General features: G+C 38.8%; 2 protein-coding genes across 8 annotated transcripts in view; one reads left to right on the forward strand and one right to left on the reverse strand.

The window, feature by feature from the left end:
• The window catches only part of LOC121652892 (unconventional myosin-IXb), a 57706-nt gene extending 45270 nt beyond the window's left edge, over positions 1-12436 (reverse strand). For 4 of the 7 annotated variants that reach the window (XM_042005998.1, XM_042005999.1, XM_042005996.1 and 1 more), the window contains exon 1: positions 11848-12432. The gene's annotated coding sequence lies outside the window, so the exon portion shown is untranslated. Of the gene's footprint in view, positions 1-11847 lie in introns of all 7 variants that reach the window. The other 3 variants (XM_042005995.1, XM_042006000.1, XM_042006001.1) reach the window with 3 other exon arrangements.
• A 7771-nt stretch (positions 12437-20207) lies between these two features.
• s1pr4 (sphingosine-1-phosphate receptor 4) lies at positions 20208-22562 on the forward strand. Its single transcript, XM_042006429.1, has 2 exons — positions 20208-20250; positions 20900-22562. Exon 2 carries the CDS (start codon positions 21048-21050, stop codon positions 22287-22289), a length of 1242 nt encoding a protein of 413 aa, XP_041862363.1. The 5' UTR covers positions 20208-20250; positions 20900-21047; the 3' UTR covers positions 22290-22562.
• Positions 22563-27960: the final 5398 nt, after the last annotated feature.

Genomic DNA, 27960 nt, shown 5'->3' on the forward strand with positions numbered 1-27960 from the left:
AGGAGAGAGAAGCCACAGGGATCCAGTCTTTGACATGGTGATATTACCCCATTCATTCAATGTGTAGGCCGTACTCATGGTCAAAGTTATATTCCTTACCCTACCACAAGCAAGCTGCTGAAAAAAAAAACAAAAAAAAAACAAAAAAAAAAACAGGAAAACATAGGATTAGAGTTTAAAAATTTCACCCAACCTTTTTTTCTCTATGATACTGACCGCTTACTTTTCCAAACCACTGCTAAAAGCAAGCTAGCCAGCTGTCTGACCCAATGAATTACCATAACTGTGATGGACAACGCTAATCAATTAACACGGTCATCTGAACGAGCTACATTGACCTCCCACTCCCAATATCATGTGTGAAAGTCATATATTGACAGACAAAAACAGCCCACTGTTTCTTTGCCATCCCTCGGAGGTAAGCATGACCTCACATCACACATCATTCTATGCCAAGGGAGGAGTAAACATCCATAGCTGGAGCTGGCTGTAACCTAATTTCAAACCACTTAAAATCATGGCTATACCACTACTCTCCATGTCAGTCTCTTCTGTGTTTGCTTGAGGCAATACAATAAAACTTTTAGCCACAGCTTTATGAACTCTTACTTCATGTACATTTTACAGCGGGTCTGTAATCCAAGAGGTCTGGGTACAGCCTTACATTACTCCCCCATGTCTCGCCACTCATCTGCTGCAGCTGTACTGCTGTGCTTTTAACTGCTTCCTTAAGTGTGTTCCTTTTCCCTCCACTTCTCATGTCATATCACAAATTCTAGCCCCTCCAGTGGCTTCACCCCTCCAGTGCCTCCCCTTCGACCCCCCATGGTTCATCCCCTTCAGTTCCCCACCGCTTAACATTTGGGATTGTTGTTTTAACTCAGTCCAGATGCCAAGCGGTAGTGAGCAGAGGACACTGGAGAAGAATTAGCAGACCGATTCTAATAAAAATCCATGTCCTGGTTATTTGATTTACATATGATGCCTCTTCATTATTATGTGACCTAAACAGTCTAACCAAAGTTCAACACCAGGAAGCAGAAAAAACCCAAAAGAGGGTTTTCGTATATATTTAGTATTTAAAATTTTTAATTTGTAGAGTCCAGAAATATGGAACGATAGGAGTGCCACAAAAAAGAATACATCTTGAAAAGACTAAGGAAATAAATTAGGACATATATAGACAAACGCATGAAATAAATAAAAACATGAATGAGCAAATACAGAGAAATAAATATGAATATTTTAATTTATTTATTTTCACATAATTTCATCCTTCCCAATTCAATTATTTATATTTTTCCCTATACATTTCCTTATTCATTTCCCTATATATGTATGTATGTATGCAGTGTCCGAAATGAACTTTTTGACTCACCGGCTAAGTTGGCCGGTAGATGAAAAAAATCCACTGGCCAAAAACATTTTTTACTGGCCAAATTATTAAATCCAATAATAAATCCAATCCAAACTTAAACTTGGTGGGATCATACTCCCTGATTTTTGTTTTTTATTTTATTGTTAAAAAAAAGACCTAAAAAAATTGATAATAAATCAGTTTAAAGCTTATTGATCTGATTCATGACAAATCAGAAATATTGAATATAAATAGCTTATCAATAATCATAAAAGCTGATTTTTAATAATAATGACATAATAACTGATCAATACAATAATAAGTATCATTATTATTATATTGATAAGTTAATCGGTTGACAGCTGTTCGTAGTCTCGCGGAGTCATGTCACACCCGTTATGCAGCTGTTGTCACCCTTCAGGTTGTAAACAGCTAAGCTAACAGGCTAACATCACGTCCAACAGAGTGCTGCTGTGCTGACAGTGCGGCACGCGCAGGTGTGTTATCGCCTACAGTCAGCACGTGAGAAGCAAGCGGAACGGGGCCGTGAAGCAGACAGAAGGCGCTGCTATATCCTAACCATCACTTTTCACTGAACTTTCTGTTTGGGGCTGGAAGCTCTGCTGATTTATCCTCCAGTTCACCGTGCTGGCTGGCTCCTGCTAAAAATCTCCACATATTTACCCTACTTAATTAGCCTGAGCTAAACGGTAAACAGAACTGAAATAGTACAGCGCATTCTCGTGTCACGTGCGTGTCGTTCATACATGCAGACTGCAGAGGAACATGAAAAAATCCACCAAAAGGAAGACTGAAAATCATGACTAATTTGGTACAAACATTTACTCGCCATTTGGCGGATAGTCCTCTGAGATTTACTTGCCAAACAAAAAATTTACTCACATTTGGTGCCTGGCAAGTGTTAATTTTTGACCCTGTATGTGTGTATGCATGTATGTATGTATATACACACACACGTACTTACGGTTATCGTAACATTGCTTAACTGATAATTGCAAGTGGTCATGGACGTAAAGTAATTCCAACTCCAACTCCAACACAGCAATCTTCCCTGAAACTGCAATTACCTTTTGTAGTTAGATTACACAACAATGAAAGTTTTACATTATTCTGATCATTCAAATAATTCCAGCTCCATTCCACTTCCCATACTGTCATGTTCTGGTCATTTTAAAGATGGCATACTGAAGATGATTACAAGGAGAATTCTTTGTTGCTACAAAGGAATGAAATCAAGATGGAACAACACATTTTTTTTATTGCACTGAACACTTGATTACAAAAATGATTGTAATTGACTGACAGTATTCTTAGTTACTTCAATCCTCTTTCCAACTTTTGATCAATGGATGTACATTGCATCTGAACAGTGTGTAGTCTAAATATCGTATTTATTCAGCTCTTCATGATTTTTGACCACAAAGCATTTTAACAAATGGACCTCTCACAGGTTACCATTTGGGTATGATACACACACATTATGTTAGCAAAGAATTTAACAGATTTAATTTATAAGGAAACAGAAAAGAAAAAGGAAATATATCTGGAAAAGAATTAAGAAAATATGGAAAAATAAAATTAAATTATGTGAAAACAAATAAAATGAAAAAATATTAAAATCTTCATATTTATTTCTCTATGTCTTTATTAATTTATTGATGTTTTTATTAATTGTTTTATGCTTTTATATATATATTTCCTCATTAATTTCCTTATTCTTTCACAGATTTTTTTTGTTTTTTGTGGCACTCCTATTACTCCATACAGAAAGTAAGTGCAGGCATATGCAAAAATTGATGCAAATTTTTCCAAAAGAAAATACCAAGTTTGAATGTGTGTCCTGTGCAGACTCAAGTCCCAATACATTGATAAGACTGGACATAGCAATCAGTGGAGGAGAGAAATAGATGTTTTGAATAAGCATAATGAGCTAAAATTCTTGATTCAAGGCAATGCCCATGTGAAATATACCAGACCAGCAAGTCAATGGCATGCAACCCAGAAGTATCTCCTTCCAAAAAAAGGCTCATTTTGGGAGTCCATACTGTTTGGTGGAGATTCTGGACTTATTATTGCAGCCACAATTGACTAATAGACTTGTTTAGATCAGCAGCAGACAAAAAGAAAACAATGAATAATACAGCATTAACTGTCTCAATATTAGATACATTTATAGTGAATTGTTAGATTTTTCTCTGTGGAAGTGATTTAATGTCATTGTGTCAGACAAGTAATGGCTTGTCAGTAAACTGAGTAATATTAAGGAATTATTATGGAAATTATCAATTATATCAAGTGCTTGGATGTCTCAAATTATTCTCCCAAACTTCTAAGAATCAGTCTACAGTGACATAATTTCCCATAATTACAGTAAATTGCAAAATCTGACTGGCTGCATTGGATGCAAGTTTGGTTCAACTTTACATTTTACTTAATATAGTTTAGTTTAGCGGTTGGCAAGTTAGTGATCGGCTTTGAGAGCTGCAGTCCTGCAAGTTTTAGATGTTTCCCTGCTCTATACACCTTATTCAAATTAAAGAACTCCCACAGCTTATTAGTTTCTGCCCAGTGACTTATTTACATGAATCAGGTTTGTTGAATCAAGGAAACATCTAAAACTTGCAGGACCGCAGCTCTCAAGGACCAAACGTGCCTAACCCTGGTTTAGATGAACTGACTTCTTCATTTGGATTTGGAAAGATTGACAGCACAGAGTTCATAATTAGCCTGACTGGGACCACAGAAAGTAATAGGTTAAATGGTTAATTTTTTTTATATTGATAGAAGTGTGTTGCCCAATGTGCCCTTTATTGGTAATTATAACCATCTTACATTGAATCAAGAAAAAAAGTCTAAAACTGGTGTGTTTTATTTGATTCAGGTGGATTTAATGTACCATATGTATTTGATATTAGCTGCTGCTTAAGATAGTTTCCAGTTCAGGAAACACTTCCTCCCCATTTAGCTTGATAAACCACAATTACACGCACAAACATATAGTAGGTCATCTGGGGATGTGAGGCAGCTGCAAACAGAAATCAGGAAGAAAGGAGAAAAGGAAGCGAGGGGAAGGAGGCAGACAGAGGGGATTATTGTACACCCTCACTCACGTGGGCTATCCAGCACTAAAAACACTTCCCAAACACATGACTCTATTGTAAGACCAGAATAGTCCATGCACAGCATCAAATACATAGTTATTCAAAACACCTTACTTCTACCACCAGTTCACGTGCCACATGTAGATGCACACTTTTCTTTGTTCAATTGAAAAACAAAGTTCAGACAGGTGGGCACAAAGCCTTTTACCTGATCTCAAAACTGATCATATTTGGAGGCATCCAACACAAACAGCAGCAAGAAAGGGGGATTTTACCCAGTGAGAGGAAAGTGAACTTCAACGTTTAATATCCATTTAGAAAAAAAAAAATTACAGTGAAAAAGCAGGACCACCAAAGCTATTTTCCAAAAGGCTGAACAAAAGGCTTTTTTCTTCCATGGATCATTTCATGGCTCTTCACACTGCCCCTGAACTACCTGGCCAAAACACTGGATGATTTCTGTCATATGAAATGTAACTTGCATATGGAGTCATTCATCAGTGACCAGGGCCAGACTGAAACAGTAAAAATAGAGCAAAAAAAAAACAGAACAGAGTGGAGCTCAGCCAATAGTGAGCGCATAGCCAAGGTCTACTGTTCCTGCTCGGTCTCCTCCTCCTTCAACCTTCAACTTCTCTTTTTCTTTCCATCTCTTCCCCTTCTGTGCCTCTCTTGTCTGTACTCCTCTTTGCTTGGCTTTTATTCTTTCAATTCTCTTGTCACTCTTCACAGCACTTCAGACATCCAGCGGTTTAGCTCAGCTGCAGTCAGCATATTGGGAAACAACGCTCAACTCTCAGTGGCCAGAAAAAATGCCCTGTGTCGGTACATCTAGATGGCAAATGTTTGTCAAATGCAAGCATACAGCAAGAAAAGGAAGTTCACATTCACTGTGGTGTATTTGGGTTTCCAAAGATTGACACACACTAAGGTCTAAGGCAAATCATTAATAGCACATAAAAGATTTAGTTTACATGATCACAACATAATCTTATCAATTTACCAAGGCTGGCCATAATCTCAGTACAGGTCAAAACATTAACAATACATACCATGTATATACTGTTTACTGACATACATCACAACACTGTGAACTTGAATTTATACATACATACCATTAACCAGGGCTGGGCAATTAACTGATAAAATTGATTCAATCAAATGTTCTTATTCAGACGATTTATTTGAATAAAAATTGGTATTTTTTTTATCTTTTATATCCACTGCAAACGCTCTCCTTGGGCTTACATAGTTAGCAGCAGGCTCCGCCCTCCCTCCTCACCATAACGGTGTTTGTCTGAAAGCACTAAGAGATTTAAAGAGAAGTGAGCCATCACTCACGCCTGGAATTTAGCTGTACATATAACCGCAGTGACAAATGCTGCTCTCTTCAAGATGCAGAAGACAACTTCAGCCCACCAACTCTCGTTAAGAGACAACCAACATCAGGGGAATTATTTCCACAGTGGATCCCGTATGATAAGGATCCAGATGGAAAGAGATCACGGATGCAGTTGTGTTGCATATCTCTATGCAAGATATGAAGTCATTTATACTGTGGAAAAGTTATTTTATTTTCGTTGCTGTCATTCATTCATATAAATAAAACACATTTTGCATGCAAAAGTTTTAAGTTTGATAGTTTTTATTAAGTTTAATGTGTTTTTAAGAAAGGAAAAAAAATATTAAAATCGGAAATCTGAGATTTTATTTTTAGGCCATATCACCCAGCCCTACCACTAACCAAACTAATAATCTCTAAATACTTTAAATGGTGCTATTAGAAATAGTGGTTGCACTGATTTGTGCCCTCTTTGAGACACTGGCTTGCTGTTGGCTTGGCACATGTAATGGGGTAGTTTGTCATATCCTCTGACTAACCTGGCTAAATATATTCTTCTTATGTCATTTGTGAATGAGTAAGGAATAGCCATAATTTCCATTTCCTTAGACATGCACATAGTGCTTCAGTCAAGATGTAAACAAGTCCAATCCAATTTGTACAAAAAAAGGGAGAGTTTAGGTGAAGTAGCTCATTAAAATCTACAAAGGGAGCAAAATTGTACAAGTTACCTCATCATTAGACTTCAACCTGCAAATAACGACAGAATTTTAAATAACCTAAACATTAAATAAATTAAACTAGCTAGATTTAGATAGCCAGATACTGTATGTCACTGGCCCTTATCAGCCAAGGCCTGCACCTAATGATTACGTTTTACACTATAGTGCAGGGCAACAGTAATTAGAGGCTCAGAGTGTGCTGACTCTTTCCCCATAATCCAGAGTCAAGGGAGAGGATCAGTAACCCCATGGTAGACAAAGGAGAGGCTCATTAAATTCACTGCAGCCATCAACTAATCAGTCTTTATCCACAAACACAGAAGTCCCCTTCCTAACCAGGAGTGACAGAAGGAAAATAAGATTTTCTTTGGAAAATCAGGCACGAGAGCCAAACAGAAGATGTCGCTGCTTATTGTGAAACTAACTGTGTGTTTTTATAAACAGAACAGTTTTGTGACATTATGATGCCACTGCACATTTCTGGCTGACACATTGGGAGATAACTGAAGCAACATAGAAATAGTATGCCTTAAATGTAAACACTCAAACACTGAAAAAGTCCTGAGACGAAGGCCACGTAATGGAAACAATGTTGAGGATTGATACCAAAATCCACGAAGAATAATAATGTTGCAAAATTAAGATTTTAATCTAAATGCCATGCAAAATCACTGTGCTCAAGATGCCTTAAAATGGTTAACTGTGTTTTAAATTATGCTGACGTACCACTTTTCACCTCACTGTGGAAAAGTCTTGAGTTGTATATTTTAGTCATGACTTATATCTTAGCCTATACTCATAATAATAACATGGGAGATTTGGCACAATCATGTTTGTTCCTAGTCAGTTTGACGTGATGTGTTAGGGCACTGCAATGATATCTGAGTGAGGACTAAGCACAACAAACAAATCCAATGTAAGTAGGCCATTCCTTAACAGTCAGTCTCCCTTTTCCACTCTTATACCCTTTCATTACAGCTGGGTCTATTTATAAAGCCCATAAATTCACCTAACCACATTGAAAGAAGATTTTAGGAGAGTTACTAAGGACTTAGTGGAATTGAAACACTAGTACTCTCCCAAACCTACATTTCAGATCTTTTGCATGTTTGCTCTCCACCTGGTTTAGGCTCTACAAAATACAGACTTCCCACTGTAAAATAAGGTCAGCCGTCTTTGCAGAAAGCAAGGCTATTCTTTCTCAATCTCTTGGCACAGAAAACTAAACCCTGGAGCATTCCTGCGACAGCCCTAAAGTAGGCACTGGCACAATGACCACACACAAAAGCACACATGTGCGCATACCGGTGTCCTATTTCTTCTTTCTGATTTTATCCATTTTTCCCTTCCACCATGTTCATACATCTATCCAGTTTGCTGTACTGATTAAACAGACAACACTGATGGGAACCTTCCAGGTTTACCAATCAAGCTGACAACTAGATAGAAATTAAGTTTTCTCATCAGCTGGTAATTTAACAGTAGTAAGATGATAATACTAGCACCTGAACCCACGGGTCTGCAAGCAGAGAGACCCCCCCCCCAATCCTAATTTATAATTGCCCCAAGGGATTAACGAAGTATTTTGTTAGTTCATTCTTTCATTCATTTAGTGCTTAAGATCTTCAGCAGCAGTGTCAGTAACTGATAAGCACAGACAGACATTTTCCCCAATGTGTACACATGTAAATAGAAACACAAGTCTCAACAAGACTGTTCTTGCCAATCCCAAGGTGATGAGCTTTTTACTGTACGTCATAGAGGAACAGGCTTTCCGCGACGTGGTCAACATCCATTTCTGATCGTTCTTTTGAAGAAACGTATATTCCTTAAATATAGTAAAACAAAACATATTCGTCTAGTTTAGTCATACAAATATTTTTATAAAATTCTGAAAACAGCTGACGGTCTTTTAAATCAGTTGGGGATTAATAGAAACACAGTGACCATTAAAGATGAGCATTCTCCACCATTCCAACATTACCCAAACTATTTTCAGATGAACATATCACAAGTGTAGAATCACCCGCTGAGTAGTGCATACAAGAATGACCAACGGCTGAAAAAATCTGCAGTCAATGAGAAAACGCCTAGTTGACCTAGTTGGTTTATGCAATGCAGTGAAGCTCATCTTTAAAGCTATGGGACTGCAGATATTCCACAGGTAGCACCAGCTGCACGTAGAAACAGCACATGCTGCTAAGGGACTACTTATCACCATGCTGCCACTGCACAATATAGCTCAAATTGTTCCTCTGTCCTTGTTCTGCCAGAGATCCGAAATTGTCAAATTATTAGGTAAAAGATAAAAAGAAGGGCACAAAAAACCCCAAGAACTCATGACAATGGATTTAGGGACACAGCTACAGAAAGCATTCAGTTAATTTTTTCATCTTAATTCTGTCTTTCAATTTTTATTAGGAAATAAAGGAGGTCAAGCAGCTAAAAATATTATCCAAACTTTAAGAATAATTAGTAATTCAAATGTGAATTTTTAAGTATATCATACAGTACCCATTTTAAAGAAATGTTCCATCTTGTTTATGATTTTTAAAAAAACAGTAGTGAGAAAGTGGTTTCCTAGCAATTCTAAAAAAAAGACCCTGAGAACACTGCTGATAAGATACACAAACAGATGTTCACAGGTCTGCTGCAACTTGTGCAAAGATTATTTTGCCATCTAAAAACATAAAATAGCTCCTACACGTCTTAGGCCATTAGTTAAAATAAAGACACTCATGTAGAAAACTACAAGAGACTAATGCAATGTCATTGATTTAATGGCAGAAAGCAGCTTGATTGATTAGTGTTGCAATAAAGTAACAATACAATGTGGTTAAGGTTAACGATCCAAATCAGCTAGAGACCCAAATTTATCAAAAACACTTTAACATAACAAAAAAAATATAATTTCTTCTATACATAAAACAACCTGCTCTGTGGAGTATTAAGAGACCCTGAGCTGATGAAAACTGATTTTGAGTGTTATCTCTGGTTTTAAGTAACACACTGATGAGACACAGCAGATGCAAAGAAACGCAAAGACGCTGAATATGATAAATGAGGCTCCTTTTATCTTAGAGATACTGAAAAAGATATGATTGAGGCAGTTATCTTTCATCCATGGTTTCACACAATTGCATCTTCCTAGATGCATAAACAGTTAAACTCAAAGCTGCAGTGGAGGGTTGCTGGTATTCCTTCCCCTCCCCCGTCTTATCCTCAACCACTGTCACAGATCTGTAGTGGGGCTTGCAGAGCACTAACCATTAGCAGGGGGCCATATGGTCCTTTTCTTTCAATAGATGGCAGTGAGCCATTCCGCAGGCCGCCTGAGTGTTTTGAAGCTTTTTCAGGAAGTTAAAATACAACACTAAGGTGTTGGGAGTGTAACAAAGTTCCGTTTTAAGAAAAAAAAAATTCTGTGCATGTAAATGAGCATAAAATGTTCATACACTTCCCTTTTGAATTTCCCAAAGACTTATATAATAAACTGTTCATCAGGAGGTATTTAAATACATGACGTATGGGACACTCTATAGTATTGAACAGTGTAGCTAGCAGGCCCTATATAGATAAGCTTGCAGATGCACGCACTTAAAACACCCCACATGCCTCATGTCGATGAAGAATCTCGACATTTCTGCTCAAATCAACTTTAGTACTAGTGCCATAGACATGATGTTTTAACAGAATTACATACCATTACATTACTTGAAGTTTGCTTTTTAATTAGACAAATATACAGAACTTACATATTGCATAAATATAATGTGATTTAAAGAAAATTTTATTCAGAAGTTGTCTGGACATGCTCCACTTTTTAATAAGACTTAGTCCACATGTACTTTTAATGTAGATGCTCTTTAATTCAATACAGACCTAATGTAGACATTTGAAGTGCGAGAAATAGTGTAGAAATAGTGAAATATTTGACACTTAAAAAAATGTATATCTGCTCAGGCCCTGGGAAGGATGGATGGATGGATGGATGGATGGATGGATGGATATGAAATTGCAATAAAACTAAAGTGAAATGATGTTGCATCCCACTGCATGTTGTTCCATGTAACCAGACAACATGTTTTTTCGTACATCTCTAAACCATCTATTGAGTAAAACTCGTTACTTTCCACTTTTTTGTGTGTGTGTGACTTTGAATTTTCCTGAATGCCAAACATGATAAAATCTCCAGCAGGTTAGACTACTATTGGGCAATGAATGAACTAGAAAAATGACAGAGTGAAACTTGGATTTGAAATGTCAATATGAGCTAATTAAATGATGCTGTGTATGAATACATGTTTCCTTTTACCACCCAGTAGTTGGTTCTGTACCTGGAGTTTGGCCAGTTGGACCATATGAAAGAAACTGTGACATACATCAATTATCAAATCAATATTGATTTTTGATTTGTCTTTCTTCCTGTTAATCAATGATTGCACAGTGCCAATAATACTCCTCTCTAATCCAGGACCACACATTTCACACAATTACAAAGACAGTCATTGCTGATGTTACTCAGCCAGATAGCAAAGTGTGACAACGTCGCCTAGTTACAGTCACCTCTGTGGAAATAAATGACAATATTTAAGCTTAATAGCAGAGTAAAACGCGTTCTCAATATGCCTCACGCTTCTCTGTTGATCTTCATTATTGCTGTTTTTAACTACTCTACATATCACTGGCAATCATAGCTGTCTACAGCCATAAATTTTGCCACATGCAGGACATATAAAATATCAGTTACCACCAAGTGGTAATTTTGTTGAGCTCAAGATGCTCCTCTTCTTCACAGTTGTGTCCGCACCAATCATAAAACCCCTTCCCTGAAATCAAAGTCATCCGTACTCACTAAAACACAACTGCCCACTGTCATGTAGGTTAGTCACAATTTGCCCCAGGCCTGGGGACATTGCCCTGCAACAAGTCAGCCTATATTCTCGGCTGATTCACACACTGGCTGCAACTACAATGTACCACAGACCATCAAGAGACCATGTCGTTATTACTAAACTGTCCAATTATTTGGCTCAATTTAAAAAAAACTCAGACTGACATCCCACGGGTTAATGTTACCAGCTACTTCGTAATAACTTCCTTTAACAGCTGTCAATATAATGCCTGGTAGCCACAAAAGAGCGAGCGAGAGAGAAATAAATAAATAAATAAATAAACCATATCCTTTAACAATAGTAAACCTAAATATTTACACGAACGTATTACTTTCCAACGTTAACTTATAGTAAGATGTATAGTCTCGTAGAGAGTTAAGAGTTGAAGCAGAATATTTATTTAACGTACCTTTCCCGGCTGTTTGTCTCATTGTCCTGGTTTAATCCTCCATTGGATCCCCCGCGATTCAACCGACAGATGAGAATTTCAGTTTATAACCACGTCGCAGCTTTTCGGTTGTTTCCTTGTTTTCTCCTTTGAAAGAAACAAGAGTAACTTGTTTGAAGAAGGCTAACAACGGTGGACAAAGTCCTAGACAAAGCTCAGCGCTGAATCAGTTTGAAGGTTTAAGCACGGGGTGGAAAGAACACTAAAAGAACCGATGAATCAGTCGCAATCCCCTTTCACGCTTACATTAAATAACGAAGTGTCGTTTCTGGAAAAAAAAACCTCTAAAGTCTACTCTTTCTTAACAGACTATCTGGTTTCAGACCGGCTAACCAGCTAGCCTGTCGCGCTACTTCCTTTCTCCTTGCCTTGATAACAGCAGCACAGTCTAAGTGGTGGAAAAAAAAGTTGAGGAAAACGGCAGATTCTATACAATGACGGCACCCTGTTGCTCCGAGGCGTTTGTTAAAGAGCAGCGCCCCCTGCAGGATAGAAGTGGTGGTACTACTGGATGCGGGTCGAGTGGCCGACCGGACATGATCCCAACACCTGAAGATTGACGGATAATCAGCAGGAAAATGTCTTAAAAGGATAAAACAGTCCAGCCCCCAGGAAAGTGCTGATCTCCAGCCCTGTGTTTACCAGCCGGTCCGGCCGAGTTCATGTAAGTTCATGTGAATCACCGCCTCCTCTCTCTTTGCACTTAAACTGTATTATTGTATTACTGTTATTCATACCTTAGTTTTCTTATATCATATATATATATATATATGTATATATATATATATAACTGATAGATAGATAGATAGATAGATAGATAGATAGATAGATAGATAGATAGATAGATAGATAGATAGATAGACATCGCTAACAACTAGTTTTCTTCAAAGTATTTTACAGTTGATGTATAACATAAATTTGACCAATAATATTATGAAAACTTACTTGACTTTATGTAGTTGCAAGCTCAAGTGTGGCCTCAGTACTCCAGGGTTGAAGAAGTCACCAGTTCATGTGATGGATAAGTACACAGTGCGTGTGGGGGGTGTGGCCTCAAAAATCTTCAGTAAGCTGTGTGTATGTGATTGAATGGTATAGATATTCAACTGTGCTTGCATTAAATCTGGTTATTTTATCCACGATTATGCTACAATATATTTTCCTCTACTGTATTTAAGTTCCTTGTTAAGTGAATAAACCTAAATTTAGTAAATTTCCAGTTAATTCCCATATATTCCCATTAATTCCCATGGAAAGTTTCCAGCTTTGAAAATTCACAGAATTTTGCAACCCTAATAAGCAGCAACCATATTGTCACAAATAATCTGTTATATGTCGATCTAAAAATTAATTTGCATCAAAAAAATTTAGAAGAGTAAGACTGAGTAAACTGCGTTGAGTTGAGATATTGTTGAGGCCTTTATTACAGTGAACATACAGCAAACTTCCTCTTCCTCTACCATTTTAAATAATTGTCAATCAAGCGGTGTCTGATTCATTTTTGTAATACTCTTTGCAATAGTTAGTGTGTGTTGGTTTTTAGTGTATTTATTCATCTTATTTTTTGAGACTCTTAAATTCTGTGTTCTTATCCTGGTTTTTGTCCCAAAGATTGTTTTATTTTCCTAGGGTTTTCTATTGTCATTATGTGTGTTTTTTATTTATATATTTGTATCCATCTTTCATTATTTTTATTTTGCACATAACAAGAAGATTCTTTGTTTTCATAAAATACCTTATTTAAATGTTATTCTGTGTTGTGTCACTTATTTCTTTAGTTTTATTTGATTTGTTATTTTCTACTTGAAAGAAAGGAAATCTTGAATGCATACATACAGCTGCTGTGTAAGTGTATAAAAGCTCATTATAAAATTTACTGTGATACAAGGGGGTGCTGGCTAACATCTTACCTGGGGTACCAAATTGTCAGGGCCAGCACTATATCAAACCCTATCACTGATGGACCATAATTGTTTTTGTTTTGGGATTTTTTTTTTTTTTAACTATTTTTATAATTTGATAATAGGTGTCTTTGCTGTTCGAGTATGCATATTCCCACCAGGCAGGCTTTATAAATGTGTGAATTTCCCTGTTTTTTCTGAATAACATCATGTAGAAATGTGGGTTATTGAGTGGACAAGTCAAGAGGTTGCATGATTTTCCTGAATTATGATCAACCAAACATTCAGTTTACTGAGAGAATGGTCAGTAGAATAATTCATTATGGAGATATCATTAGTTTTAATTATGGGTGATACTAAAATTTTTCCTCTCAATATAACACCATTGGTTTATGGTACTTTTTCATCAATACTGATACCGATACTGATATCGATAGTTCCTGGCCCTTAAAGGAAAATCACAAATTTGGATTAATATCTTTATTGCAAGGGAAGTATGAAATATAAATAAACTTCAGAACATCAGTACTTAAAAGAAACATTTTTAAAACAATAATAAATAATACTGATGAGTAAATTAAACAAAACTAAGATAAACTAAATCTTTTAAAAATGATAACAAAATGAATTAACAAACTTAAAACACAGATTTTCACCAGGAAAATCCAGATTTCTCTCTCTCCGCCACATTCACCTGCTCCACCCTTTTCCGGCTCAGGACCATGGTCTTGGATTTGGAGGTGTTGATTCTCATCCCAGCTGCTTCACACTCGGCTGCAAATCGCTCCAGCGAGAGCTGAAGATCACTGCCCAATGGAGCCCACAGATCCACGTCATCTACAAAGAGGAGAGACCCAGTCCTGAGTCCACTAAATTGGTTCCCCTCAACACCTCGGCTGCACCTAGAAATTCTGTCCATAAAAGTTATGAACAGAATCGGTGACAATGGGCAGCCTTGGTGTAGACCAACCCTGACACAAAACCAATCTTATTTACTGCCAGCAATGCGGGCCAACCTCTGGCACCGGTCATACAGGGACAGCTAAAACACAGATTAATATAAGCTTATTCAAATTTATTAAATGGAAAATTAAAAAAAATATGTATAGTAATGTGATGAATACAATAAAACATAATGTGCAATAATCTGCACTCTGCATCAAGATAAGAGTGTCTCTTGCTGGCTGGAGAAAGCTCACAGTACAGGTAGGATGCAAGATGGGTGCAGAATATGCCGACAGTAGTGCATCTTTAACCTTTTTAAAGGCATAAAAGACTTCCTTCTACATGAAAAGGAAATGCAATATACTATTAATTAGTTTTTAAAAATTAAAAGAAGAGCATGAGTGTGTGAAATAGAGTATAAAACCAACTTTATAAAACATAAAGAGGTAAAGTTGTTCTTTACAGTTCAGATACACACACATACACACACACACACACACACACATAAAAATCTGGGGGCCAGCTTTGTGGCCACCAGATGTTGCCCTTTCACCACCAAGTAGTCACTCATGTTCACCTACCGGGCTGGAGCAGAAAACATATGTCAGAAACAGGTTGTTTAATAAACTAAGCCCCTTGGTGTCACCATGTTAAAGAAGACAAAAAAAGACCATTTATCATGATCAGATTTGTGTACACGGCCTGAAAGTTATCTTTATATTCTGAATTTAAACAATTCTGATATGTTTGCTTTCCCACAACACCCAGTGAATGTTGACATCTAAGTCAAATAACAGAAAGAGAGGGGTTTTCCCAAATTGCTAAATGTGAATCTGATTAATGGTTCTTGAATTTAAGACTATTCTGCTTACTTTGTGCTATGTGTATTTTAATATGACAGGTGTAGACTTACAGTACATGTTGCACCAGTTTTATAAGGCACCAGTACAGTGGTGTTTGTTATATCAAGACTGTTGTTTCAAAATTATTTGTGCTTGTACAACCTGATTCAACTCACGGTGCACTTTATATCCCAGCTGGAAAATAAAGTGGAATCTTCTGGAAGTCAGATTTTCCAGTCCAACTTGGCTGTCCACTTTTCTGTGTGTACACATTGCTATGGAGTTGTTTTTGTACAAAATAACATATCTTATGATCTATGCTGCTGTGAACTCATTGAAAGATCAGAAGAATGCAGCATTAAAATCCTGACTTATCATTCCTGGCTCACTGGGGCCTCTGAATAGGGCCTTCCTCTGCCATCTTCAGGTGGGTACATGGTTGTCCCTGTGATGGAATACCTACGTTCCGTTCTCCGAAATGACTGCTGGTTGCCTGGGTTTTAAAGTCTTCTCTGTCTCCTTCTGATCCTTGGAGGGGACACAGTTGCATTTGTACAATTGCCACCCATCTATCCATCCATCCATCCATCCATCCATCCATCCATCCATCCATCCATCCATTCGCCCATCCATTCGCCCATCCGTCCGTCCGTCCGTCCGTCCATCCATCCAACTGTCTGTCTGCCCGTCCGTCCGTCTATCTTATGCCACTTATCTGGACTCAGGTCTCCCTGGCCACATTCACCAGCTCGTCCGGGGGGATCCCGAGGCGTTCCCAGGCCAGCCGAGAAACTTAGTCATTCCAGTGTGTCCTGGGTCTTCCCTGGGGCCTCCTCCTGGTAGGACGTGCCCAGAACTTGTATTCGTGATCTCATTCTTTCGGTCACTACCCACAGCTCGTGACCATAGGTGAGGGTAGGAAAGTAGATCCAGCTTCGGCGGACCGATGAAGAGTCCACATCACTGCAGACACCGCACCGATCTGACAGTCAATGTCCCGCTCCATCTTTCCCTCACTCATGAACAAGACCCTGAAATACTTGAACTCCTCCACTTAGGCCATGGACCTTGTTGCTCTTTGCGGATGACGTGGTTCTGTTGGCTTCACTGGGCTCTCTTGAATGATCTTCAGCTCTCACTGGAGCGATTCGCAGCCGAGTGTAAAGCGGCTGGGATGAGAATCAGCACCGAGACCATGGTCCTCAGCCTGGAAAAGGGTGGAGTGCTCTCTCCGGGTCTGCGATAGGGTCCTGCCCCAAGTGGAGGAGTTCTCGTATCTCGGGGTCTTGTTCACAAGTGAGGGAAGGATGGAGCGGGAGATCGACAGGTGGATCGGTGCGGCGTCCGCAGTGATGCGGACTCTGCATCGGTCTGTCGTGGTGAAGAGGGAGCTGAGCCAAAAGGCAAAGCTCTCGATTTACCAGTCGATCTACGTTCCTACCCTCACCTATGGTTATGAGCTGTGGGTAATGACCGAAAGAACGAGATCGCAAATACAAGAGGCCGAAATGAGTTTCCTCCGCAGGGCTCTCCCTTAGAGATAGGGTGAGAAGCTCGGTCATCCAGGAGTGGCTCAGAGTAGAGCCGCTGCTCCTCCACATCGAGAGGAGCCAGATGAGGTGGCTCGGGCATCTGGTTAGGATGCCTCCTGGACGACTCCCTGGTGAGGTGTTCAGGGCATGACCCACCAGAAAGAGGCCCCGGGGCAGACCCAGGACATGCTGGATGGACTACATCTATCGGCTGGCCTGGGAACACCTCGGGATCCCTCCGGATGAGCTGGTGAATGTAGTCTGGGTGAGGGAAGTCTGGGTTTCCCTGCTTAGGCAGCTGCCCCCATTATCCGACTCCAGATAAGCGGAAGAAAATGGATGGATGGATATAAATTTTACAAATATAGCGGCCCCAATAAACACCACACACCGTTGTTGGGTAAAATGAAGGGAGTTCAACCCAAAGCTAGCCATAGCTTCACTCAGGAGTAATCAGCTCCCCTTCACTTCCCAAGTTTGGTATTGAGGTGGAAGCTTTTTCTGTCAGAGTTTTCCCTGACATGATGAAGATGTAGTTTTGGCCCACCATTCAGTGGGTGAGAAAAAATTTAGTTACCGACTCTTGATGATTGATGATCTCACACCTAGAAAGTTAGAAGCAGTACAATGGTTGTTTTGTTCCACACAGTCCGCAGTCCGCAGAGATGGAGACTCAAGTCTGGGACTAGGGTTGCACTTAAGTCGCACTCCAGTGACTTGAGACTTGACTCGGATATTTCCTTGAATATTACTATGCAGTCTTCTAAGCAGATCAAATGGCAGGTCTTGCATTGCAGATTATTCATTACAACTAAAAGTGACTTGAGATTTGACTTGGAGTTGCCACTGAAAGACTTGAGACTTGACTTGGACTTGTAAAAAAGGACTTGTGAACATCTCTGTATCAGACATTCTGTGCATGTATACTGGAGCAAATTTCATGTGTGTGCTGTTTAAGTACACACATTTATTTTCATCTTTTTACTTGTCCTTGCTGTTATATTGATTAATAGTGGAACACTAAGAACTTTTTGTTTTTCTCTCTCGATCAAGTACCTGTCTTGTCAGGTTCAATGTAGGTTTTTTGTTTTTGTTTGGGAATGCCAAATACTACCATCTGCAAAACAAATCTGCTCACTTTATTTGAGGCATTACGGTAAACCTCATGTGTAGTATATTTGTATGAAAACAACATAACCTGAAAAAGTCTGACAGAAGTAAACAAAAAGCAGCCAAGATCAAGTTTCTTTTACTCTACTATTCCCATTTTCATAATCTAGTTCTTCACACATTTCTGACATGACATTTTCGTATTAAAATGATAAGCAAACATCTTTGTGTACACATTAGTCATTAATCACTTGAGTTCCTTTATTCATAATATTTTCCTTGACTCTTTATCTGTGTTTCGTGTGCTTGCAGGTGCAGTTTTCTTTGCAGTCTGCAGGTGTCTTAGAGGTGTTACTCCAATGGCAGACCTGCAAACTGTTAATATGTTCTGCCTCTAACCCATAGCATAGTGCAACAAGCTTCAGTCTTCTGCGTTCCAAAACAAATAGCTGATATAAAAGGCACTTTTCTTGAGAAATGGCAACTCTGCACTCCATGTACAATGTTGTTTAAAACCCCTGAAGTAAAAGTATACACATTTAGGCCTCTTTCCATTGAAAACACACACACACACACACACACACACACACACACACACACACACACACACACACACACACACACACACACACCTTATTGTGGTTAAAAAACAAACCTTGTGGTTACAGCCGTTCTGAAGTTGGATTTTCAGTGTTAGGGCGTTTTCAACTGTCATGGGTGTTTTTACACCTCCTTGTAGCTGTAACATTTTTTTTTCTTTTGTTTCTTGTTTTGTTTCAATTTTTTTAATCCTCACCATGTTTCCCTGCACAAGTTCCACAATAACGTAAGATTTTTCTATCCCACACCAAACTTTTTGCTTCACTGATGCATACTTGCTGTATTTTTACATCTCATGACTAAAAAGGAGAAGTTGAGCTTCTGAAGTTTCATAGCAGGATGCACAGAAATGCAATGCCTCATTATACAATGTAGGTCAAATTTCTCACTGTTATTAGCACCTACACATTTTCTAAAGTTAAAATGACACATTTTGCAAAAAAGACAATATAGGTGCAATTTAATCCCCACTTGCAGCCTTTATTTATTAAATTATACGCTCAGCTTGAGACTAAATATATGTAAGCTTACAAACACATTGACATTTTGGCATTTTTCAGTGAAAAGAATAAATTTGACTTCTTTTATTTAGCATTTGATAAATGATAATTAATGTTTCAATTAATCAACGAAAGCAAATGTCATCCACAAGCTCTAGTTTTTGCTCTAGTTTTGCTTTGAAAGTGGTGCTTGCAGAATGCCTTACATTTGTGATTTATGTTTATGGTTAAGTTGAAAGCGTTGAAAGCCTCAGGACCATTGCCTGCCTTATGACATGTGGTTAGTGCATGTTTTGGGGATCACTGATGTTAAATGCCCAGCGTATAGTGACAATGAGAGTAAAGAGCATGATTGTGGCCCCCATACCCAAAGCAACAAGTGCAGCTGTATAATGAGAAGTAGGAAATCTTCTATCTTTAGGGAGGGGCTATGTTTCCATCTGATTGGGTGTTCCTGTTTTTCTCTTTCTTGTCAGTGTCACTTTCTTTTAAATTCCCATGAGAGTCTTGCCACATATCCTTGAGTACTTACAACTGTCTAAGTGTACCATGAGTTTTGAAAGAGATTTCCCGCACAAGTCAGCTTGAGCAATACACTTTGATGTGCATTAATGCATTTGTGCAATATTCTGGAAAAACATAGTTATCAAAAAATTGTTCTCAGTGGGTGAAAAATACTTGACCTGTGTGAAAAATGTGAAAAGTTAAACATGTGGGCATGTTGGTCAAAGTTGGTGTATTTCTTTTTTAGTTGATGGGGCAGAAGTGGTGGAAATATCTCTGTTGCATGTTCATCTGCACGTGTGGCTAATTTTTGGGTGGGGTGTTTCTACAGTACACTCTTAGATACTTCCCCATCAAAAGTGAGCTGCAAATTTCTGTAGTCAGCGACAGCTATCCTGTCACACACTCAGCATCATCACCAGCAGCCAGAGTAAGTACTCCTCACACCTTATCCATCTCAGTCTATATTTTATAATCCATAATAACACACAATTTATTCATATCAGAAAATGCAATTACGCTAAAATGTAAAGCGATTTTACAGAATTGTTAAAATCATCAGAAAGTTTTTTAAAAATCTGTTGTGAATAAAGTTTGAACTTGGTATGAAAAATATACTTTCCTTGAGGTTTCCTTTTTTTAATAGTGAAATTTTTTCAACTTTTTTATCCTGATGAGAAAAATGCTAATTTTATTCAACTAAATTTTGGTTAACTGATGCTGATGCATATCAACGAACAGGATTTTCTAAAAGAAAAAAAAGAACACTGATGTTTTTTGCAAAGTTTCAGTTATTATCATAACGCAAAAGTTTGCTTTTGCTTACATTACTGCTTTGGGATTTTATCAAGCATTTTCCTGCATTTTTTACAAAAACAGCAGGTGTATTTCCGCATTGTGGTGATTTAAATGCCCTCGCTCTTCACTCATCCTGTGTTAACCACAGATACGTAGACACTGTGGCACATTACAACAGAGGCATTTAAATGATGCCTTTTAAACTTGACTGATGTGCAGATTTGAAAGCTGGAAGTTTAAGTCTCATATAAAATGTCTTTCTTTTTTTTTTTTCATCTTAGGTGTGTGTGTTGTGGGTCACAAAGCTCCACTGATTAAAGTGTGTTGAAAGCCTGCTAGATTACAGGAGTTTCACACCCATCACTGTGCAGCTTGTACCATCTCCGTTCAGCCACCAGCAGCCTTTATCATAACGGTTCATCTGTCGCCATGAATGTCCTCTCCGCCCTCACTTCTCCATCCTCCTGCCCGCACTTGTACCACCTACCCAGTTACCCCAACAACACCATCATACCAAGTGACAATGCTACAGCGACAGGGATCAACCAAGTGATCCTGCTGCATTACAACTACACCGGCCGGCTGCAGAAAAGGACCATCTCAAAAACCCAGGACCACATCAGCATCTCCATGGCTGTTTTCCTCTTCCTCAGCATACTCATTGTTCTGGAGAATCTCCTGGTGTTAGTGGCTGTCATCTCCCGCATCCGCCACAGCAGTCGTTGGGTTTATGTCTGCATTGCCAACATCACCCTCAGTGATCTCCTCACTGGTGCTGCATATGTGGTTAACATCTGTATGTCTGGCAGCCAGACGTTTCACCTTACCCCTGCTCTCTGGCTCTTTAGGGAGGGCATGCTTTTTGTGGCCCTGGCAGCCTCCATTTTCAGTTTGCTGCTGATTGCTGTAGAGCGTTATACCACTATGATCAAACCACTGCCTCAGAAGTCAACCACGAAGAAGTGGCGGATCTATGGTTTGGTGGTACTTTGTTGGGTTTTGGCGCTAGTGATTGGCTTCCTCCCCTTGCTTGGCTGGAACTGTGTGTGCAGCCTGAATGGATGTTCCACACTCCTCCCTCTGTACTCCAAAACCTACATCTTCTTCTCTCTCATTATCTTTTTCATCATCCTTCTGACTATTGGAGTGTTGTATGGTGCCATCTACTGCCATGTACATAAGAGTGCGCAGCTGGGTCCCCATCGCAGTCGCCAACGCTCCTTGGCTTTGCTAAAAACTGTCATTACTATAGTTGGGGTTTTCATGCTCTGCTGGGGGCCTCTGTTTTTGCTGCTAATGGTGGATTTCTTCTGTGTTTCCCGCCAATGTGCACTGCTTTACAGTGCTGATTTTTGCATTGCCTTGGCTGTTCTAAACTCTGGCCTGAACCCCATCATCTACGCCCTGGGCAGCAGTGACATGAGGAAGGCCATGGCTGAGCTGTTGAGCTGCTGCTGTGTGAGGGCTGGCCTGTGTAACCCAGACTCTTTCATATCCAAGGAGACCAGCAGCACCTCAGAGAGTAGGAGAGACAGTCTGAGGAACAGTTTTAATAAGATCAGGAATCTAAGTGTTGCATCACCTCCATCAACCCCAAGCAAGCCTCGCAAGGTGACCAGAAAATGCAGGCTGAGCACCACAACCAGCTGCCTGTCAGTTTCAAGTACTTAAACCACAAAGTGCTCCCCTCCCAAGCAGAAAAGACCCATGTGCATTGACACACATCTTAACTCTTTCCTCTCAGTTTTGGTTTGACTGTTCTCTGCACTGATGACATGCTGTAAGAACCTTAAAAATCTTACTAGCTTAAGTTAGTGTTAACAGATTTGTTTATGCTTTGTATACATTCTCACTTTTGCTCAGACAGAAAAAAAGACAAGTTAAAAGAACATAATTGTTTATAAAAAAAAAAATGTGTTGTAAATTTATGTATTTTTTTATGAAACCTACTGAAAATATAAATAAAATTTATTTTGCTTAACACATAAGTAGTACCTCTGATTTCCTCTGGATGGAGGCACATCACTGGACACTTGACTCATGCAGACTAAATGGCTGATTCATGATGCTTAGAAATGTTCTCACGTTGCATGAAATACATTAAGGTTAGGGTTAAACAGAAATACAAAATATTTTTCTATGTTTACAGTTTAGAGTTTACATACTAAATTACACTTAAATGGCACATTGATATGATTTTCACTCATTTTAATGCAACATGCACACGTACATAAAAGGAAAAGTTTCTACTTCTTTTTCTTCATTTTTTTCTTTTTTACACAAAGCTTCAGACTCTTTCCGTACTGCTATGCACTTCCTGCTTCTCTGACAGGATGACTGATGGAGGCTCTGTTCAGGGCTGGGACTGCAGCCCCAAGGGCACATACAGCCAGGGCTAATTGATAAATTCATTATGACTGTCTGGCAGGGCGGAAAGATAAGCTTTAGCCGATAGTATGCACATGCAACTTACACAGGCTATTGTACTGTACGCCCGAAACTACACTGGAACAACTTGTTTTGACCTGATCTCAGATTGCAGAAGGGATTTTCACAAAGAAAACCTGGTGTACATCATTCTGCAAAGACAGAAAATGCTCAGTATGGCTGTTTAATAATTCATTTCTCTGCAACACAACATATTTACAGACTCTGTGTATACCTGGAAGAACTCAGTGGGTTGGTTTGAAGGTTGAAGATCTGAATGTTGGTTCAAACACCTCAAAGTAACACTGACAAAAGGAAATTTCTACATGCAGGTAAAAGCTTTTTAAGTTTTAGATGCCTTCTGTATGCAATCAGTGTGTTTTACACAATAGAACATCAAAGCCTTTAAAAAAATCTAATATTAGATATATTAGATAAGATGTCATCAGACCATAAAATTATTGCAGTATCATAAGTGCTTAAAGCTCAGGTGAATATTATACCTGGGAGACTGATGTTCTGGTAATAAATGTGTGTGTGTGTGTGTGTGTGTGTGTGTGTGTGTGTGTGTGTGTGTGTGTGGGTGTGTGTGTGTGCGTGTGTGTGTGTGTGTGTGTGTGTGTGTGTGTTAAACGAGAGTCACAAACCCATGTAGGTGATGAAAACAGATTAAGGAAGGTAGTAAACATGCTTAATCCATTTCCTCAGACAGAATTTGAAGACTATTGCTAAATGCTGCAAAGCGTCCCTGTAGATCAGAGAAAACAGACTTTTACCCTCCTTCGGAAAGCCTCTATTCCATTAGCCTCTCCAGGAAGTGTATTTTTTAAAAGCTCAAGCATGATACTGGGATTTTTGGTTTATGGTCTAATTTATCACTGTGTAATACACAATGTGTAGTCATGAATAGAAGTTATTAATTAATCGTGTGAGGACAAATTTGCAAATAATATCCCAACACTTGACTGGGTGTTAAATGAGAAAAAAAATTATGCATTGCTTTAATGGCAAAAGAACTGTAAAATCAGTTTAGACAAACATTACATCAATTTGAGATGCTGTATAAAGGTTAAAAAAAACAAAACAAAACAGTGATCTGCATATAATGTAATGATTGACCAGACACAGCATTACAAATATTTAAACAGAGTTACACAAAGAGCCTTGAAAAGCTGTGTAACGATGAAAAAATATGTAAGCAGAAATCTGGTGGTACATCTCATTTGTAATTAGGATCATTGGAAAATCACTGTCTGGGCTCAGAATCACTTTAAAATACTGTTGTCAATAAAATCATTTTGTTGCTGCATCAGCAGCAAGCTCATTTGAGATGGATGATGGTGAGGTAAAAAACTGTGGTCTGATGATTCAAAAACTCTTTGGAGATTATAACCCTTCAGGCTAAGACGAGGAACCAGTTGGCTTATTATTTATACACAATTCAAACAACCACATCTATGTTCATTTGAAGGAGTTTTGATGCACATAGCACAGGCAGCTTGTACATCTATGAGAAAATCATTATTTCTGGATGACATGTTGCTGTACAGGAACATATTCTCCCACCCAGATGATTTCTTTTTCTGGTAAGGCCTTTCTTATTTCAGCAAGTCAACCTTGAACTACAATAGGGTGCTGGGGTGCTACCTAGCATGCATGGAGTTCAGACTGGTTGACTATAATAATAATAATAATAATAATAATAATAGTGCTTTTCAAGGCACGCAAAGCGCTTTTACATTGTGTATCCATTATTCTTTCACTCCTCACTCATACCTGGTGATGGTAAGCTACTTGTGTAGCCACAGCTGCCCTGGGGCAGACTGACAGAAACGTGGCGGCTAATCCACACCTACGGCCTCTCCGACTATCACCAAACATTCATCCATATTCATTCACCAGAGATGCCAACACTGGAGGCAAGGAGGGTTAAGTGTCTTGCCAAAGTACACAATGACAGATGACTGGTGAGCAGGAATTGAAACCGCCAACCTTCCGGTCATTGGACAACCCGCTCTACCACCTGAGCCACTGCTGTCCCAAATTAAAACTAATTAAAATATGATCCTCATTGTGAAGCAACAAGAAAAAAGAAGTTCAAAACTGTTGAAAACATGAAATCCTGTACCAAGCCAGAATAGCAAAACTGTCTGATTTACAGCACTACAGCAAATTGTCTACTTATGCCCTCATAAATGGAAGAGCTGCTGAAGCCCCGTTGTAAACATATCGACCAGTCCCTACATGTTGCTGGCATCAAATGCAAAATAGACAATTATTAATAAAAAAAAAAAGAAGAAACTTTCATTTTTAACATTTGATGCACTGTCTACACATAGTTTTAAAACACTGTTCATATTATATCCTGAAATAACCTTTAAAAAGTCAAGACAGCCTTTCATTTTCCTATTAACACTGACTTCTGAGATGTTCCACAATCTTGGCAGGCTGTTATGCTGGTATTCCTGTAAATGACGTCTGCAAGCTGCACAGGCTCGCCAGCAAGGATTGGAAAATTGAATGAAGCGCTGAGCTGAGGAAGTAAGAAGTGTGCTTTCATGCTTTTACCTGAAACAGCCGCCCACGAAGTGTCTGGTGATATGCGTGCAGCAGTAACAGGGATGCACAGGTTCAAACAAACTGGAAAAAACATGCATTTATGAAACTACTTGAAAATACAGTATCTATATCAGTATCAAATCACTAAATTTTTTTTTATCAAATTAATCACAAATTTCAAATCCTTTCAAAATAATAAATCACCGTTCACGAGTTTTTACTGTATCAACAGAACGAGCCGATGCTACAAATATTTAATGTTAACTGATCTTCTCCTGGTTAAACATCAGATGTCCAATAGTCAGTAAATGCAGCATCTAATGTATTTCTGTTGCTCTAAATCTCTCTCTTCCATTTTCTAGATCATAATTCAGAATTTATATATCATCATCACACCAACCTCCATGGTGATAATTTCTGTCATCTGTGACAACTGAAGTTAAACAGCCAACACTGATGAAGAAACTCTGATAAAACTGATGATCTGGATAAAAACTGTTTTTTTTCCTTTTACCAGTGAAGTGTAAGAGTTTGTGCAGCAGTGATAAAAGTCCTGCAGTAGTATTACCCAAAGTAAACAACTGTTGATAAAACAAATCATTGGCTGTTTGTTTTACACATTTTTCATCACCTTTTTACACGTTTTTTCCTGGTCAGTGCTCCTGTCTGGCACCCATCCGAACTTTTCTAGACCCACCCCTGCATAGCTGAAATAGAAGTTCTTTCTACAGTTACATCCTTTCGTCAGCCACTGTGTTAGAGAAGGTCCTGCCAAAAACAATACTTTGGGGTACATATGTGACGTTGTGAACCATGAACCACTTGTTAACTGAACAATAAATCCAATGAGTGAAAAGCTGATCAGCTGATCACAAACAGCCATTGCTGCTCAAACAGAGACAAATCTTTAACTTGAACTCAGTCCGTGCATCCATTGCATATTTACGTCCAGCACTTGCATTAAACCCAGGTGGTACGTCCATCCTGGGTTAACACAGTTTCTTCAAAATTGGCAGCCCCCATGCGCAAAATGTCTGTAAGCAAAGAAAAATACAGTCTTTGGTGACAAAGTACTTTCTATCTATCTATCTATCTATCTATCTATCTATCTATCTATCTATCTATCTATCTATCTATCTATCTATCTATCTATCTATCTATCTATCTATCTATCTATCTATCTATCTATCTATCTATCTATCTATTCTATTCTATTCTACAGTCATATTTTATCCAAAGCGACTTACATTTCAGAGTAAGAACAACAAAAGCAAGATTTTAAACAAGACTGGACATCATAATTAAGTGATAGTCAGACTGCTTTGAGTCCAGTTGGACCCAGTTGCTGTCATGTAGGGCTAGAGGCAGTGCATATAAATTTTTTATTTATTTTTTATTTTGTTTTATTTTTTTTGTTGTTTTTTTTTGTTGTTTTTTGTAAGTCATTTTGTTTAAATACATCATCACGATTTCATCAAACAATATCAACTTGAGCTTAAGTGCACACAGCTTATTCAGTACTTGGTTGAGCCAAAGAGCTGGACAAATCTTTTTAACTCATTCTGTTGAGTAGAAGAGTTAAGCTAAGTGCGGAAGTGCTCCTTAAACAACTGAGTCTTTAGCTTGCTTTTAAAAGTGGATAAGGACTCTGCGGATTGGACGGAGTTTGGTAGATTGTTACACCACCGGGGGACAACACCGAGTGAGGAAGTGTATAGTGAAAAGAGAAGAGGGCCAAGCACCGAGTCCTGAGGCACCCCTGTTGTCAGCCCATGTGACCTGGACACGCCCCCTCATCAAGATAGGAAGGATTTTTCTGTTAGGTAGGACATAAACCACAAGAGGACAGACCCTGAGATGCCAAGCTCCGAGAGTGTGGAGAACAGTATATGATTGTTGACCGTGTCAAAGGCAGCAGACAGGTCTAGCAGTATAAGGATTGAGGACTGACCAGCAGATCTGGCAGGCTGTAAGGAATCAGTAACTGACAGGAGAGCAGTTTCAGTAGAGTGGCCTTGCCTATAGCCAGATTGATATGGATCAAACGGGTTTTTGTCTTGGAGTAACTGTGAGATCTGACTGAAGACGGCACGCTCTAGTAGTTTAGACATGAATGGAAGTGAGAACCAGCCGGTAGTTTTCAACCTGGGCTGGGTTGAGTGTGGGTTTCTTCAGCAGTGGGGTAACCCGAGCTTGCTTGAAGGCAAAGGGAAAGACACCGGATTTAAGAGAGGAGTTGATAATATGCACAGGATCAAGAAGACAGGTCGTGGGTTTTGAGTTGACTAGAAGTTTAGAGACTTCGTCCTCATTTAACGAGGGGAAAGAGCAGAGTGAGGCACCAGTAGCTGGTTTG

Source organism: Melanotaenia boesemani, chromosome 14 (assembly GCF_017639745.1).
Source record: "Melanotaenia boesemani isolate fMelBoe1 chromosome 14, fMelBoe1.pri, whole genome shotgun sequence".
Classification (NCBI taxonomy): Eukaryota; Metazoa; Chordata; class Actinopteri; order Atheriniformes; family Melanotaeniidae; genus Melanotaenia; species Melanotaenia boesemani.